Consider the following 19,548-nt stretch of genomic DNA (forward strand, 5'->3'; position numbering starts at 1 on the left):
GTCATGCAGGTTTTAAAAATATAAAATAAACTCAAAATTCATTTTTATGAACATTAGAAACAAATTTTTATAACTTATACACCAACTTTATCTGAATAAATTTAATCTTATAAGTAATTATTTTTTTATTTTTATTTTATTAAACCTTAAAATGAAGCTAAACAATTCAGTTGATTTCATTTTTTATCAATGAAAATTGAATAATTGTTTTTAAATTTAGGTAATTGAAACAGAAATTCCTGAAGTTGTTGGGACATGCATATCAGCAGAACTATCATGTCTGGAAACTTTAAATAATTCTCTTTTATATTTAAATGATTATAGACAGCTTAATGAATTAATAAGTCATCAAAAAGATGTTTTTAACTTTGCACATATTTTACAGGTAATGTAGATTAATTAAATTTTAGTATAAAATTTATTGTTCTTTTAGTCTACTACAATACATTTAACATACACAATTATATGTTTTTGTAAAAGCATTTAATAATAATTTTTTGTTTGGGAAAAATTCATCTTCTAATCACAAACTAGTTCTGTAATTAATCTTTGTGTGGTAAATATCAGATAATTTTTCTTTGTGTATTGGTACAAAGTTTTGATCATATGATGATTGAATTTAATAATTTTCATACTATATTACATGTTAAAAATTGTAGCGTTTTTCAATTTATAATTATATAAATTATATATATTGTATATAACAAATACTATTATATATATATATACATACACACACCCAGTCAATTCTGCTTAATTGGGACATGTTGGGACTAATCCATTTTGGACCAATTAAGTGGTTGCCCCAATTAAACAAACTAATAATAAATTCTAAAATAAAAATTATATAATATGTAGGTAAATAAATAAGTAGGTAAAAAATAATAATTAGGTACCTATTTTAATGCTTTATTAAACCAAAATACAGAAAATATTTGTACTATAAATTTTCCAGACTCACGATAGATAACTGATTTGCATCATGTAGTGTTGCCAAATACAGTATTAGTAGTGAAGTATACAAGAGTTGACCATTTGATTTGTTCCTGATCAAACGAAAGGGTTCACACAGTTCCTTTACCTGGAGATGGGCCACTTCGGCAGGAGCATCTGTAGAATCCGCCAGCTCCAGATGCTGGTCTCAACAATTGGATGACTGCTGTCTGAATCTAGACATAATCATGCACACAATACCTTCCAAGGAAACTCTAGCTGTCTTCCAAAAATTTGAAAAATTGTCCAGGGATCTTTGTCCCTTTACTTTTAAGGGACAAAGATCCCTTGGTCCATTCCAGAGCAGGGTCAGTAGCTCACATTCAGGTCTGCCTCAGACAGGATCCCAGTGTGATATGTTCCACTATGCTGATCCCCTCCGGAAAAACCGAGCCACCTGAGCAAAAGACAAAATTGCTTTGTCTCTGCCAACGGTTAGGCCTACATGACATTAGTTGACATATTTTCAGAAGATCCCTAAAATATATCAAAAATTGCTAAATTCCTTTTCTGCTACTGCTCCAATTAAGCGATTAAATTATGTATTAATTTATTAGTTTGGTTTCCATTCTTTGAGATTTAGGCAATAAAGTGGCTGTCTCAATTAACTGTTGGCCTAATTAAACAGAATTGACTGTATGTATATATATATATATATAATAATAATAATATAAAGCAAATATAATGATGGCAGAGATAATATTTTGGATTGTAATAATCCATGTTCATCTGCTAGAAACAGCTGTCGCTATGAAGCATACTATTTTTTGCTTCACGTCAATAAATATAATAGAGATTTTTATCATAATTCAACAAAATTACTCCTTTTAAGTTTATGTTATTACTTAATTCTTTGATGAGTTGGTTTACTGGTGGCTCACTCTCCTCTCAGAGTGAGTTAGTTTTTAAGAAATGTAACATTTATGAAAAAATTTATATATCGTCTTCTAATTCTTATTTTGTAATAAACTAGGCAATATGTTCTATCAATTTGAATATATTGAAAAACTCCAATTATTCGAAAGGACAGAATGAATGTGAATGCCTACTAGATGTCATGTTTGTCTTTATTCTTGAATATTCTATGCTAAATCTCATGAAACTTACAAAAGTCACATGGAAAATTTTTTCTTGACTTGTCAACAGATGTCCATATCTGTTTGTAACATTTTGCATTTGCCCATAAATATGTAAGTGCACTATAATGAGACAAACTTTAAGAACATATATACAGTATACTGTGCTTATCTGTACAGCACACCACATGTTTCACATATATTTATGGAAGTACTCATCAAAGAATTAAAATTATTAGTAATATAAAGTGAAGGTTTCATATACCACTTTATATTTTATGAACACATAATCGTTCTTAATGAATGTGATAAGGGAATAAGATGATAATGTAAATTAATATGATAAAATTTTATTCAAATTTAAAATCAGTGTAATATTTAAATTTTTCTTTATGGAGAAGCAGTTTAAAAAATTTCAAGAGTTTTATTAAAATAACACAGTTCAATCTGCAGTGCCTTACACTAGTTACATCAGATTGATATAGTGTATTGACTACTCAAGAACTTGCAGATACCAGTTCAGTTTCTCATATTATGTATTATAAATTTCAAAGAATGAAATGCTTAAATTAAATATATATATAATTTAAACTTTTAAAAATCTTTTAATTATCTTGTTAAGAATGACTTTAAACATGTTATTAGATTAATATAAAATACAATATGTCTCTCTTAATAAAAGTAAATATTTTTATTATTTTTGTAATTTTTTATTTTGAAAAATCCATGAAGATTTACATTATTTTGATTTTTCCAACTTATAATTAAATAAGACCTCATTTAAATTGTAAATTTGTTTTTAGCTTCAAGGGGATAAGCAACAAGAACAACAGCAAAGAATGTTTCAAGCACTTTTGCATCAACAGGAAAATCAAACACGGCTTTTAGAAGAGAGTCGAGCTGAACAGAGACAATTGATTCAAAATACTATTGCAGAAGCACATGCAGCAATTTCTGAGAAAACTCTGAAAATAGTTGAAGCTCAAGCACAAGCAGTGAAATCTTCAGCCGATGCATTACTACAGTTAACAGAAGTGAGAATTTATTACTTTTTAGAAATTTGATGTAGCCATAAAGATGTTAGATGATATATAAATCTTCCTATGCCAAAGGATTAAAAAATGGGCATTGTTGAATTCCAGCTTTCTGACTTACGATTATTTAACTATTTTTATGTAAATGTATGTCAATAAATATTTAGAAAAATAGAAATAAACAACAAATATGATCAATATTTATATCATTTAAATTAAAATCTTAGCAAAATATATTACTTAAGATGAATATAATTTTTACTTTTCCAGCTCTGTTATGTATATATATAACAGAGGAAAAGTATGACAAACAGTCAAAAAAATCGCTCCTTAACACTTTTACATTTTTTGGACTCAAGCCTTCAAATGTCAAGCAATGCAAAAAAATTTAAGGGTTTTTTTTTGTATTTATGGGTGTGTATGGGGACACGATTTTGTTCATTCACTTTTAAGCTTAATAATTCTCATGGTCTTTGTCAAAAATTTCTGAATGTTTACAGGGTGGTTTGTATATTAAGTGGATTAATTCTATTAAGTATTGATGGACTTTTGTATTAATTAAAACTTTTCAGTTTTAATTAATACAAAAATTACAATATGGAATTTTTAAAAATCTAAAACCCAGAATTTTCATTTATATTCAAAAATTAAAATAAATATAAGAATTAATGAAAACAAATAGCAATATTTTGAATGAGAAAGTAGAAAAATTTTATATTTAAAAGTCTCATTATTGTGGCAGGAATAATTGTTTGTGGTATTTAACACTGGTTTATTAGGTAAATAAAAATTAACAACATATAATATTCTATGAAGAAATTTATCATGAAAATATTTGTTTTAGAAAAATGAGATGAAGTACAGTGGGTAATCAGTTAATGAACAGTTTGGACTGTGAACAAATCAGATAACAAATGTTTTTGCAAAAGATTTTTATGTTCGGATAATGAACACTTCACAGAACAAACAGAAAAGGAAGCAATGTAAAATAGAGAATATCGATTGGTGTTCCTTTGTCTCCAGGGGACAATTCGAAACCTTTCAGAGCTCTGAAGACGTCAACATCAATGCTCAACTCGATACCAATCAGATAGTATTCCTCCAAATTTTGAAACTTTCTTTTGTAATTCCAGCTTTTTATATAATTTTCTGATAAATAATTTTTTATAGTCTTTGTGAGACTGTCGGATGGGCACTTGTTAAGTTTTGCATCAGGATTTATTTACGAAAGGTGAAAGTTTAACTATCCCATCAAATATTCATTAACATTTTAATACCAAATTTCAAATTTCATCCAGGCCTTGCATTTAAATAATTTTTTGTGGGTTAGTTGATTTCTGTTCTCTGAATTTGTGTAAGTGCTTTTCTGAACTTTTCATTTAAAAAAGAAACTGATAATATGGAGCCTAAAAAGAGGAGTGTCAAGAACTGTAACCAAGTAAGAGATAATAGCCAAGGTAGAAAGTGGGCACAAGTCTGATGTTGCTAGGCAGTATGGCTTGAACAGGTCTACAGTAGGCACAATCTTAGCTATGAAAGATATATCAAGAAGTCTTAAGCTGCTAATGGCGTAATGAAAATCACATCTGAGAAATAAAGAGCATTGAAGAGCTCATAATGGATCATGAAATTGATATAACGACAGAATTCCAAGAACTCTCAAATGAAGAACACCAAGAAACTCAGCGAGATGGGTTTTTCTTTTGAAAAAAGAGGAAGATGAAAGAGGATCAATGCTGACATCTGTTATTAAAGATCTTTTGAAGAAGTGGAAGGATGTCAGAACAACAGTCATCCAAATGGCATCCAGACCAGAATGAGGTTAATAGGCTTGGGGATCTGTACAATTACAATGCTATTTAATTACTTTAGAAAAATCCTGAAGAAGAGAGAAAAGCAATTGACATTGGACAGATTCTTTAACTCCCACAAACAGAAAAAACATGACTAATTCAGGATGCAAGACAGTGTATATATGTGTTTTTATTATTACATATAAATAAACATAGTAAGAAAGTATATATTTTTTATTTTTTGGAGTTTCCAGAACAAATTAATCAAATTCCCATGAAAACCTGTGGTAAATCTATAATTGGTTAATGAACAATTTGGATAGCGAACAAACTCTTGGAACAGATTATGTTCATTAACCATATAGATCACCCTCTGTATTCAAAATTTCTCAACATGTTACTGGTCATTTTTTCACTTTTATTTATTTTTCTTATAGTTAACTTTTGGTTTGAATGCAAAATAATTTAATATGTTAATATGATATTTATAAATACATTTTGTAATTTGAAAAAAAATTTTTTTTAATTATATTTTTATTTTATAGAATCATCATGCAGCAAAAAAAGAATTTTCTTCAGAATATAGCAATGATTTTGAACAAGTAGAAACAAGTAACCATTATCAGTCTTCAGGAAAAAGCAGCGAAATTTCTTCTCAGTCTAATTCGCAATCATCTAATAGTTCAATTTCTGAAGATTTGACAGTTTTACCAGAAAAACAAAATGATACTTTTTCAGGAAATTCAAATATTGAAAGCCAGTCAAGAAGTAAAAACAATGAATTAAGTAAATATACATTGTCTCAGTTATCAAAAAACACTATAGAAGAATCAGTTCCAGAAAGTTTGGAACAAGGATCTATAACTGATGAGCAGAGTAAGTAAGAAATTATTTCACATGATATTTAAGTATGAATTATAGTTGTATTATTCAAATCACTTTTTGTTGACTTGTGCAAATGCACTTTTCCTGTAGTCGGGCTTATCACACTGGACATCACAGAACAGAAAGAAACCAATACACTTTTTTTCTTTCGTATGTATTTATTGCAAAATACATTTCGGACCTATTAGGTCCCTCGTCAGTCACTATACATAGATTTCAATATTTGAAACAAAATATGAGTTTGTGCTATATCCTGGTGTCACACTATGGTAATTTACAAATGTGCAGTACATCACATTTTCACATCTGCTTTAACATTGTCTTTGGGTGTGTTTCTGTAACTTCTTCCCTCTTTGGATGTCCAATAAAACTTGGCTCTCCTTAAACCTTTATCACTTTATGAAAGATAGATACCATAATTAGAAATGAAACATGAAAGATACTTTGAAATAAATATAATAAAATGCATAAACTATATAAATTTTAATGAAATATACAGACATTACTGAAACTCAACCCTCCCCTCTGCTTTGTCTGAGTTTTGTCTGGCTTGTCTTAACTCCTCTCTTCCCTTCGAATGTGGACATCATTTATGGACAGCCCCTTACTATTGTACTATGGTTCTTGTTGAATGAATGAATAACTTCAGAAAAGTTTGTTTCTTGGTACGGTAAGCTTAATTCCAATAATAAAACAGAAGTTAAATAACATTAATATGTATGACAATAAATGGTGATTGACAACTTAACCAGATAAGTCTTCTCTAACAGATAATGAATGTTATTTGGCTTTTTACAACCTGCTCTCCTCCTTTATTCCTATTTTCAGCCAGTCTTTATTTAATGCTTACAGTCAAAATTCTTCCTCTGAAGGAATATTTGAACTGATTCTTTCTTTTCATTTTAAAATATTTTGTACATAATTAATTAATTTCAGAATATTGAAGGTGGGACTTTGTGCAGGACTAAGGTAGGTTTATAGATTATGGTACCAATTATTTAGACTGTCCACTTTTTAGAGGTGAATATAATAGATGTCCTATTTGAATGGTCTGGGGATTGTAAAAATGCCTGTTAAGTATAGACGTATGCTATTCAGGAGTGTCTGTTAATGAAGGTTTCACTGTAGTTTATAAGTTGGAGTGCAGTTGCACTGTATCTCATAATTATATAGGAAAAACCAAGAGGGAAAAACCAAACAAGATTCGTGGAGCACATCCGTGCAATAAAATATAATGACACTTAATTCGCAGTTGCTAAACACTGCAAAATGCATGTGAAATAATAAAAGAAAATACTAAAATCTAGAAACATGAAGAAAATATGTCTAAAAGAAAACTATTTGAACATTTAGAAATTATAAAAATTAAAAAACAATAAACAAATAAATGAAAACACAGGCCTACAGCTACATGAATCTTGGGAAGATTTCCTAACAGATGGGGCAGGGGGAAAAAATAAACAAACCAATGCATACTTGTATGCTGGAGGAAAATACATCCAAAGGCAATGTTAACCCTCCGTAAGTCGCTAGGAATGGGGCCCTTACTTGAGTCGCATGGGTCTTACAGACCCAGTGTTTTTAATATGAAATAATTTAATTTTATCTATCGCGTAAAGAAACTACAGTTTCTTAGTTGGATTCTGCGCTTTGTTTTCTATCTAGTGATATAAATTACTTGCGTATTGACAAANGGAAAGAAAAAAAGTGTATTGGGTTCTTTCTGTTCTGTGATGTCCAGTATGATAAGCCCGACTACAGGAAAAGTGCATTTGCACAAAACATAATAAATATATTATAGTCTTCAATTTTATAAGATATTAGATTACTAATATTAATTTTTTAAAAATAAACATAGAGAATTCATGTTTATTTTTTAAGTTAATTTGTCTATTTAGACTTATTCATATGGTAGTCATATGGTATTTGAGACTAAACACACATAATAATGTTTAGTCTCAAATAAACTTAATATGACTAATGCCTAATTTTGGAATTACTTTTGGAACTACTAATTCTGACTAAAGCTTAATTTGACTAATCCTAAGAATTAATTATATTTTTTCAAATTAATTTTGTTTTAAATTTACAGAAGCTTCAATTTCAAATCCAGTTCACAGTTCTCATGAAGATCATAATTTGACTAACAAATCAGTCCAAGTACCATCTATTTCTTCTCACAATCAGATATGCAAATCTGTTTCTACTGTTTCTGATATGGTTTGTAAACCTATTATTATTATTAATAAACATTATATTAAATTATTGAGTTCACAAAAAATTTTCTTTAACTTGTGTTTTTGCTTAACTTGTTGCAGTTTATGTTCTTGTATCCATTTGTTGACAGGAACACATGTGCTAAAGTTCAAATGCACATATACAGCTAATTTCATCAGATTTGTGCTGTTAATATAATTATAAGCTATAAAAATGATTATTATTTTCTTCATATAATTGTTTAGTTCTCTCTCTGTAAGAAATTTCTTCCTGTATTTTTGCAGTTTAAGTGAAATTCAGAAAATATTCTAAAAATTAATATTAATAGTATTTCTGATTAAATGTTTGCATGAATAACTAATATAAAACCCATTATTGTTAAGCTGTTTGTTATAGCAATAATTTATAACTTGGAACAAGGTAAATATATAATTTTCTATAAGACAATGTTATAAAATGATCATTGTAGGTAAGATTTGAATCAGATAGACAATAATCAAAAACTTACTTCTCATCAGCCTCTAAGGATACAAAAGTTTTATTGTATTTTATTCTAAATACATTAAAGAAATTACATATGTTGATTGTAAAAGTGACTCAAAATTAATTTATCAATAAGAAAATTAAATATTTTTATTTATTATTAACAGTTTTTCATGAAAACAAACATTAGATTTATTAATTAAACTTCTACATACTGTATTTTCTGCTATTCACTTTGATCAGTTTAATTGAATTCATAGAAAGCATTTTTCAACATATAGCTATTGCACTGTCTCAAAATATAATATTTAAGATCTTTAATATCTCTTGGTTTTATAGTATTCATTTACATAAAAATAAAATTATATTTATTGCTGCTACATTTGTCTAAATTGCCTCATCTCCATTATAAAAGACATTAAAATCCACTTTGGGACAGTTTGTATATGCAAAATTCAAGTGGGCTTTCAATAATCCTAATATTTCTAATTTTTGGTTTTATTAACTAATTTTAATGAAACAATTAATGAAGAATGAAAATTTTAAGTAAAAAGATAATTTAGTCTAGAATGTTGGTTATATAATTATTGATGTTGTCGAAACCGTGTTGTATTTGTTTATTGTGTACTGGCACAATGAAGTGACGTTTTTCTCAACACTGGGCTAGTTGAATCTTTTATTTAGTTAGAACGTTTTTTCCATACATCAACGTTTCGGCCATCAGCCCCTCTTCAGCTAACTCACTTCAGCATGGACACTGCACATACAGTAGAAATCAGACTACACTTAGGTTTTTTAAAATTTTCNCAATTCTGCTTAATTGGGACATGTTGGGACTAATCCATTTTGGACCAATTAAGTGGTTGCCCCAATTAAACAAACTAATAATAAATTCTAAAATAAAAATTATATAATATGTAGGTAAATAAATAAGTAGGTAAAAAATAATAATTAGGTACCTATTTTAATGCTTTATTAAACCAAAATACAGAAAATATTTGTACTATAAATTTTCCAGACTCACGATAGATAACTGATTTGCATCATGTAGTGTTGCCAAATACAGTATTAGTAGTGAAGTATACAAGAGTTGACCATTTGATTTGTTCCTGATCAAACGAAAGGGTTCACACAGTTCCTTTACCTGGAGATGGGCCACTTCGGCAGGAGCATCTGTAGAATCCGCCAGCTCCAGATGCTGGTCTCAACAATTGGATGACTGCTGTCTGAATCTAGACATAATCATGCACACAATACCTTCCAAGGAAACTCTAGCTGTCTTCCAAAAATTTGAAAAATTGTCCAGGGATCTTTGTCCCTTTACTTTTAAGGGACAAAGATCCCTTGGTCCATTCCAGAGCAGGGTCAGTAGCTCACATTCAGGTCTGCCTCAGACAGGATCCCAGTGTGATATGTTCCACTATGCTGATCCCCTCCGGAAAAACCGAGCCACCTGAGCAAAAGACAAAATTGCTTTGTCTCTGCCAACGGTTAGGCCTACATGACATTAGTTGACATATTTTCAGAAGATCCCTAAAATATATCAAAAATTGCTAAATTCCTTTTCTGCTACTGCTCCAATTAAGCGATTAAATTATGTATTAATTTATTAGTTTGGTTTCCATTCTTTGAGATTTAGGCAATAAAGTGGCTGTCTCAATTAACTGTTGGCCTAATTAAACAGAATTGACTGTATGTATATATATATATATATATATATATATATACAGATGAAATTGCTAATTATGAAAAAGAAAGCTTCAAAGTATTTTAATACAGTTTGATGTTAAAGGATTATTTTTTGAGTAAACAGTTTGAGGAGTAGAAATAGGTAGAGAATACTTTGTGAGATAGCAAACAAAATTTTATTCACACATTTAGCATTACATTAATTATTTTTTTATTTCTCTAAGATAGTCTGTTTTTATAATGGATATATGCCAATGTATTAATTTATAGGTTGCTTGGATTGAGACTGACACATTTTGAAAGACTAAGTAAAATTAGGTAAGAACTACAATAAAAGTAAGATATGCAACTTGAAAACAAACTCACCAAGTTTTATTACAAAAATCAGTACATTTGTACTTATTATTGCCTTACTGTCCTTTAGTTTCTTAATACATATTTTTTGTCAACTTGGACATTAATTATTAATAGGACAATTACACTGGTTTTTAAGTTTTTATGCAAGAATTGAGGAAAAAGTTCTTAAAGAAAACAGACTTTCTTTATTGAGCTACCTGTACACATCAATTCTTGCGTAAAAACTTAAAAACCAGTATAATTGTCCTATTAATAATTAATGTCCAAGTTGATGAAAAATATATATTAAGTACATTTGTACCTTTACTAATACTAACACAAATGTATAAAATTCCACATCTGCTCCTAATGTTGCATGGAGAATATCTAAATGATATTCAATTTCCTGCCATTTGTTCTGCAACATCTGTGGTATAATAGAAGTTACAGTATTCTATATGCATACATGAAGTTCATCAAGATAGTTGATTTTGTCTTTGTTGATAAACTCCAGAGGAAGAAGTCTAGAAGCATAATGTCAGGAGATTGTGGTGGCCATGGAGCACAACAACTAATTATTCCACATACCTCAATTAATTCTAGGAAAAACTTACTCAATTGCTCTTCTTCATGCAATGTGTTAAATGTGTTTATCTTTATGCACCAAATTTTGGCAGCAATTTTAAAATGTGTCAAGTCTTATTCTGGACCCTTTGTATACATTGTCAATATATAATGTAGCATAATTGTTTGTGAAAACAAAAGATACTAGAAAAAACAAACTTCAACTTCAAATGAATCACCAAATAAACATAGATTTTATGGAACAATATATCAGTCGCTGAGATATTCTGAAAGTGTTGAGTGATGTGCATTGCAAGACTCCCAATTATTTATGGTAAAATGCATGTGTCATGTCAATGATATTAATTTTATTACATTATAGCACAACAAATGGAACTATAATATAGTTTATTACTGATTTGTCAATAACATACATAAGAATAAGTGATAAAAAAAAAACTATTCTATAAACATATCTCAGAATAGTATTATAATTATGGATGTTGTGTTTTATTATTTGAAAAACTTAAATAAATTTTTTATCAAACATCAATACAAAGATGATAATCAGGATCATTTTTGTGATATGTTAAAAGCATTATTATTTAATTTAATATAATGTAAATTGCAAGCATATTTCAGAAAGAATATAAATAAATAATAAATAGAAATTGACAAAATTGTGCATAAACTGTTAAACTATCCTTACCATTTATAATTTAAACCAACTGAACATATCCAAAATAAAACTGAAAAATTATGTTGCAGTAAGTAATAACATTTTTAAGCTAGAAGAAGCAAATTAGTTTCAATAAGTGAACTACTAAAAATTTTCTTATTATTTAAATAGCAGCACAATGAAAAGCTAAATAGCTCACTGGAAGATTCTAATAATTCTTATTCATCAGAAATGTAAAATATTTATTACATTTATTATTTAAATGTAAATCATTTAACATAATTTGGTATAATTGTATTACATAATATGTAATAATTTTTAATTATTGAAGTTATTTCTTTATTATATATATATACCCACACAATTTTCTTGCTGTAATTATTCTGCTCTTCTAAAATAAATTACATCTTACATTGAAAATTTTAATTAAAATTTAAATATTTATAAGATTCAATAATTAATATAAAGTAAATATATCACTTTGTGTTCTTATTCATTTTTTTCAGGAAACTTCGACAAAAGGGTGCCTTAGAAAAGGTTCCCTCTGTTCGTAAAAGACAGAGAGCTCTTTTGTTGCAGTTACATCAAGAAAGAGCGCAACTTCGATGGTTGCAAGAAATTCATCGCAATTCACTTCGAAAAATTTCTCGAAAAGAACAAAGAAAATTGCATACTAAAGGTAAATAAATATTTATGATAATTTTTTATTATATAAAACATGAATACTCTTTGTATTTATATATACCTAAATAATTTATTATCTATAATGATTCAATTTACTTAATGTAATTCTTAAGCAGAAATTTATTGTATCAAATGTTGCAATAGGCAGATAAAAGTCATTTCCAAATGAAAAATGCTATTTTTTTTTAATATTAATAAACATAACTTTATATAAGGAGGAAACCTGATAAAACAAAATTTTGATCAGTATATTCCATTTTATATAAGTTTTACTGAATTCAAATTTCTGAATTGATCTCCTCAGCTGAAAACTTAAAGAAATGTGTGCATGATTTCATTGTGCCATTAAATACACTTAGAATGAAATCATACATTTTATATTTCAAAAATTTTTATGAAGTAATCTAATATTTATGCTTAATTGAACTTATATTTTAAAGCTGGAATCAAATTGTATAATATATGATTTTATCAAACTTTTATTTTTCCAGAATTTATTTATAAAATACTTCTTTCACAAACAAGTGATACCTTGATTTATGANATTATAATATATTATTCTCTGTAATAATATCAAATTGATTCAGCTGAAAACTTAAAGAAATGTGTGCATGATTTCATTGTGCCATTAAATACACTTAGAATGAAATCATACATTTTATATTTCAAAAATTTTTATGAAGTAATCTAATATTTATGCTTAATTGAACTTATATTTTAAAGCTGGAATCAAATTGTATAATATATGATTTTATCAAACTTTTATTTTTCCAGAATTTATTTATAAAATACTTCTTTCACAAACAAGTGATACCTTGATTTATGAGACTTTTATTCTAAACATTTCTCATAAAAAGTAATGTGCAAAATTTTGAAGTCTTTGAATATCTAATTTCCAAAAACTATTTAAATCTTTAATCTTGCATCTCAACTGAGCTGAAATATTAGTTTAATATAAAAAGTAAAAGAAACTTTTGTGACTTTTAGTGTAGTGAAGGTTTTCAACTGGTCATCTGTTCCATTATTTGCCAACTCATTGTCATCACCTTGTTTGGCCTCATGCTTCCCTGTCTACTTTTCCTGTATCGACCAATAACAATTGAAATTAATAGTGATTGCCTCCCTCTATCTTACCTCTTGCTCTTCCTTTTTTTTTTTTTTATTGCTTTGCAATATTATTTGAAAAAGTATAATAATAAAATTGAAAGTACTTGCGATTTAGCAAATTTTGCTTTATTTTATATATTTTTCTAATGTTGATCGTTTAAAACTTTATTGTATAAGCAAGAAAATTTGGAAAATGAATGAATGCAATGAAATCTCTTTAATGAGTATTTATATTCAGCATAAGGTTTGTAGTTAATTTTTTATTTTAATTTAAAATATCAGCAAATATTACATGTATACAATGTTCCCTCTAAGCTGCACGGCTGCGCACTGCTCAAATTGTTGCCGCGCACAAGAATTTATGTATGAGCATGCACACCGATTTGAATTGTTGTTTACTTATTTCTCACTCTGTCTGCAACATGATTATNACGATGCTTGCCAAAATTAGCCCAAAGCAATTCCTTCCTTGACTTGTGCAATGTGGGAGCTGCTCCATCTTGCATTAGACAGTGGTCTGTAAACATTGCCTGCAAGTCGTTCCTGCCTTAAAGTTCTTGTAAGTTGAGTGTTTTTATAAATATTTATTTTGAAAGTAGTAATAGTAAGAAAGCTGCAAAAAATAAAAAGTATAGATTTTTGTTTTTCATTGGTTATTCATTGACAAAAACGTATTTTAATACATGTACATTTGAAACCCCAAGTATCTGAGGTAATGTGGATGACAGTATCTAATCCACATTACCTCAGATAACTGAAAACTCAGATAATACGGATAGCCACAACCATTTCAGATTAAAAAATTTTCAATGTAAAATATTTGTTTTTATGCCATAGTGAATTTAATCATATACATTCAAATCTCAAGTTATTAATGCCCCTATTTACGAACAAAATTTTGAATGCCATATCTGCTTTAGTTGCTGTACGATAACTTGGTTTCCAAACAAGCTACTCAGCCACTGATGGTCAACTTCCCATATGTCCTATGTTAAAGAATTGATTGATTTGGTTTGGATATGTACAATAGTTTTAAGAATAAAAGCATTTATATGAATGGTTTGTTTCACATTGAAGTTAAATGTTAAAAGGTAACAGAAACAAATAATGTTATAATACATGTTATCATTTTAAACTTTCTTTTATGAATTACATAATAAGGAAAGTAGTTTATTCACTTGCAGATTTGTTTCAGATAATCAGGCTTCTGTATTTTTGCTGATCCTATACATTTTTCTTTAGTTGCCTTGATTTTGTTAAATTTTGTCAGTTAGTGTTATATCCTATATTAGTGCTATGATTTTCAGAAGTAACTGGATCATATTATCATTCTTGTCTATTTCTGGAACATTTTCTTTCTTTTAGAATTTAGAGTTTATTAGTGTTTAATATTTTTTTGGTTCTTATCTATAAGAAGAAACTTATAACAAATATACTAAAATGTAACCTGAATTCTTGAAACGTCTTGTGATGCTAACATTGAATATCTTGTAGAAAATTTGTCTTCCTATTTCAAATAAATAATTTTGAATTATACTTAAAGTTCTCAATATTGGTTTGTTTCCGAAGCCTGTCAAATCACCAGATATATTTTCTATTGAGTGCACATTTCCATATGTTTGATTGAATGTGATCTATATGATTGATTGATATGATTGAAAGACAATTGATGTCCTCTTCTAACCCAACACTTAGTCCTCAGTTGCCAGCCCAGATTAAGCAGGCCTGGACTAAAATNCAGGTTATTTGTTTAATGGTAAATAACATTGAGTGTTTTTATAAATATTTATTTTGAAAGTAGTAATAATAAGAAAGCTGCAAAAAATAAAAATTATAGATTTTTGTTTCTCATTGGTTATTCATTGACAAAAGCATATTTTAATACATGCATATTTGAAACCCCAAGTATCCAAGGTAATGTGGATGACAGTATCTTAGATAACTGAAAACTGAGATAATATGGATAGCCACAACCATTTCAGATTAAAAAATTTTCAATGTAAAATATTTGTTTTTATGAATTTAATTCTCAATATCAGTTTGTTTCCGAAGCCTGTCAAATCACCAGATATATTTTCTATTGAGTGCACATTTCCATATGTTTGATTGAATGTGATCTATATGATTGATTGATATGATTGAAAGACAATTGATGTCCTCTTCTAACCCAACACTTAGTCCTCAGTTGCCAGCCCAGANTAATATCCAAAGGTTTTTTAATGATGATGACATTACAATTTTATTTACTTAATTTATTGTTACAAATTCATTTCAGAATGGTATATAATTTTTTTCCCTCTTCAGTGCTAATCCTAAACAAAATCAGTACTTTACATATTATCATACACTATTCTGAATGTCTAATAAATAATTGTATTGCTACTTACAGTTTAAAAAATTCAGACAATTTTTTGAATACAAATATATTAAGACCACTGTTGTTTATCAACTTCTAAAATATATCCAGGCTAATATCTACATAACTCTTTTATTTACAATCCATAGCACTAGACCAAGTGTAATAAAGGGGGGACGCACACATACTAGTACATGAGATTACCATACAAAAGAAGAGGTCATCTCTACTTGAACAGAGGAGTTATATAGCTCATATAACACCATCTGGCGATGGCAATATTTGAATCCCAACAACCACATAACATAAAAAATTGTCATAGTCATTGAAAACTTTTAAATGTTAGAAGTGATGGAATTGAAATTCTCAAACTTACTTGTAAGGATTACAGAGAAAAAAAAGAATTACAGCATTCCTTCTCTACATAAAGTTATATTATTTTTTTAATAATTAGTATGACAGATTGTTCATGTATCAATCAATCAAAAACAGAAAAAAATTGATTATTGTGTGTAAAAGAATCTACTGTATTTTATAACATATAAGACACAACTTTTGTCTAAAAACAGGACTTAAAAAATTATCCCACATCTTATATGTGAAGTTACAATCTTCCATAGGCTAATGAATTCCCAATCAGCTTTCAGTAGGCTACAGGTAACCTCTGCCCAACCCAATAGAAATGCTATTATTTAATTAAGCATATAATAATAATTATTGGTTATAACTAAGCTTCTTTTGCTGTATTTGTGTAGAATATTTTACTGATAAATTTTAATTGTAAATGACTTCTTTTAAAATTAAACTACTTTTTTTCCACTGATTAATAAATCAAGAAAACCAGAATACAGTAAAAAAAAATTTGGGACCAAAAGTATGCCAAAAAGGGATGGCTTAAATAGATTTACTTTTTTCCTAAATATTTTGTGCCAGAATGGGAGAGCATCTTGTGTACCATAAAATATGGCATTTCAATTGCACTAGTTTTATTTGCATTTTGAAAGGAAGTTTAAATACTGATTGAATTATCATCATCTTCCAAAAGATGATAAATCAATCCTTCTGACATTAAAAATACTTTTTTTAACAAGTTGCTGTTTCCACTTTCAATAAAATCCATATGATTTAATATTAAATTGTCTATATAAATGTCATATGCATGAAATGTAAGTAATACAGTTTTACTTTGGCTTTTGAAATTTTCTCTAGAAAATGTTCTTACTAAAGACAGATTTAAAATGTTTGATATCAATTATTGTTATAATATATTATTCTCTGTAATAATATCAAATTGATGTTATATATATTTTTAATGAACTAATATCAATACATAATTCTGATATTTTCTTTTGTAAATGAAAACAAAGCTTATTTTTTAATATTTGTTAGCTGAGGCCAGATGGCTGAGCTGTTAAGGTGGCAGCCTACCATTCTAGGGGCCCAAGATTGAATCTGGATAGATTGATGAATTCCAATATATCCAAATAATATATTGGAGTTTTTCATGGGCCAAATAAAAAAAAAAAAACAAGTTTTTGGGAGATGGTTTATTTGGATATATTGAGCCCCGTCCCTCTCCATCTGGCCTCCCCATAATTGCGAAAAAGACCCTCTTAGTGCTCATGGGGTGGAGAGAGTTATATTATTCGGGGAATTAAATTGTCACACCTTTAAAAAATATACTTGTGGAACTGTACACTAATGACTATTGTCACCTTCAAAGTACTCACCTTGAGTATCTATACATTGACTTATATGATGTTTCCATTTCTGGAAGCAGACCTGGAACTCATTTTCCAGAATACTGTTGAGCAGCCATCTCACATTCTGTTGGATATCAGTTATATAAGAAAATATTTGTCCTTTCAGAGCAGATTTTAATTTTGGAAATAGGCAGAAATCACAGGAAGCTAAGTCAGATGAATAGGCAGGATAATCTAATAGGTTAATTGGTTTTTTGGTCAGAAAATGTCTCACAGTCAGGGCACTGTGACTTGATGCATTGTCATGATGAATGTCATGATGAATCCACTTGTTGGGCCAGAGTTCAGATCTTTTTCTTCAAACAGAATTTCTTCAGTACTTCTAAATAGTGTTGTTGGTTGACCATTTGTCCCTGTTCAATAAATTCATGGACTATTCCCTTCTGATTGAAGAAACACACCAGCATGGTCTTAAACTGTGAGTGTGACATGTGTGCCTTTTTCAGAGTTTTATAACATCTTCACCATATGCCATTTGCAACAGTTGTTGTTATGTTTCAGTAGTGCATTTGCTGATTTTCACCCAATTTAATATTAATATATTGCTGTAAATTTCGGTCACCCATTTTTATGCCAGAGTACACTGAAATAGCTATTACCTTCCTAGTAGCTAATTAAAAAATAGCTCTATTAGCTTGAAATTTATGCACTTGTTAGTTAAATATGTTTGAATACAAATGTTTATGTCACTTCAGTATAATTTGTCACGGATGACATTATGTAGTTATTCTGGAAATTAAATTGTCACACCTTGTATATATATCGTATTTCCACAAATTGTCAGGCATGTTGGTCTACCCAGGAAAGACCATAAAATCAGATATTTCCCTATGGTAAAAAACCAGCATGCCTGTTTATACGAGGTTATATATACATCTCTCTCTAGAGGGTGTGTAAAAAAATGAAATGAGTTATGTCACATGGCATCTCAGAGATGTCACTTTTTATTCTAAAATTATGAAACAGTTAGCATCACATCAAAAATTATAATTATATGTTTAATTTCTGCATTTTGTCTTCTTTCTAGCAATGGAAAATACCTGTAGAATGCTGAAAGTGCTTTATTTATGTTTATTTTATTGTAATTTGATCCAAAAACACAAAAATAAATATATAAAATTTCAGAAACTCACTACAAATTATCTCAACTTACACTATTAAGACATCTGCTTTGTGTGAAATTTGAGAGGATGGTGTTACCTTTTAAGGTCAGGGTAGTACCAGTAAAACTTTATTGCTTTCATAGCAGATCGTCAGTGCAACCCACCTGACTTACTACTACGATTATCATCAATAAGTTGCTAACTGTTTTATTATCCCATAAATGAAAACTGTCTTCCTGGTTGTCAGTCCATCAAATTACAATGTTATTATTTTATTGTACTGGGAAGAATGCTTTCTTTAACATTTATTTAACAACTAGTTTTGTTAGATCTGATTAATTTTATTTTTTAGTCAGAGTTTAACTGGCATGCCAGTAACCCTAGGGTTTCCACTCTCTCCTCTTGGCATGCCACTAAATCTACATACAGTATTTCTTGAATGTCAGAAAACATGTCACAAGCCTATTGGAACTAGCTTCAAGACTGGTCCATGATAAATATGACTGTGAATTCACACAAAACTAACTTTGGTGAGTGCAATGTCCATCTACTGGCAAACATGACAGTTTTCCATAGTTGAAATGTGACAGTTACTGGTGTTTACTGTACCAGTGAAGTAAAAATGTGCTTTGCACTTCACAAATGCTTTTATATATCATGACTAGGCAACTTTTTGGTTTTAAAAATCCAGAGATAACAAAATAATTTTTATTATGATGGTGTTATCCTGTCATTTTTTTCTGTATTCACCCATAGTTAACTGTTAGATGTTTTTTGTAAGTTATA

At 28.7% G+C, this 19,548-nt stretch overlaps 1 protein-coding gene across 1 annotated transcript in view; it reads left to right on the forward strand.

Annotated features, from left to right (window-relative positions):
• The first annotated feature begins 204 nt into the window (after positions 1-204).
• The window catches only part of LOC111620919 (centrosome-associated protein 350-like), a 27,098-nt gene continuing 7,754 nt past the window's right edge, over positions 205-19,548 (forward strand). The window contains exons 1-5 of the mRNA XM_023362947.1: positions 205-385; positions 2,873-3,103; positions 5,442-5,772; positions 7,874-8,075; positions 12,256-12,374. Coding sequence (XP_023218715.1) covers positions 2,909-3,103; positions 5,442-5,772; positions 7,874-8,075; positions 12,256-12,374 — 847 coding nt within the window. The 5' untranslated portion in view covers positions 205-385; positions 2,873-2,908. The remainder of the gene's footprint in view (positions 386-2,872; positions 3,104-5,441; positions 5,773-7,873; positions 8,076-12,255; positions 12,375-19,548) is intronic.

The sequence above is a fragment of the Centruroides sculpturatus genome, unplaced genomic scaffold (assembly GCF_000671375.1).
Source record: "Centruroides sculpturatus isolate CEXI.00-Female unplaced genomic scaffold, Cexi_2.0 scaffold17, whole genome shotgun sequence".
In the NCBI taxonomy this organism is placed as follows: Eukaryota; Metazoa; Arthropoda; class Arachnida; order Scorpiones; family Buthidae; genus Centruroides; species Centruroides sculpturatus.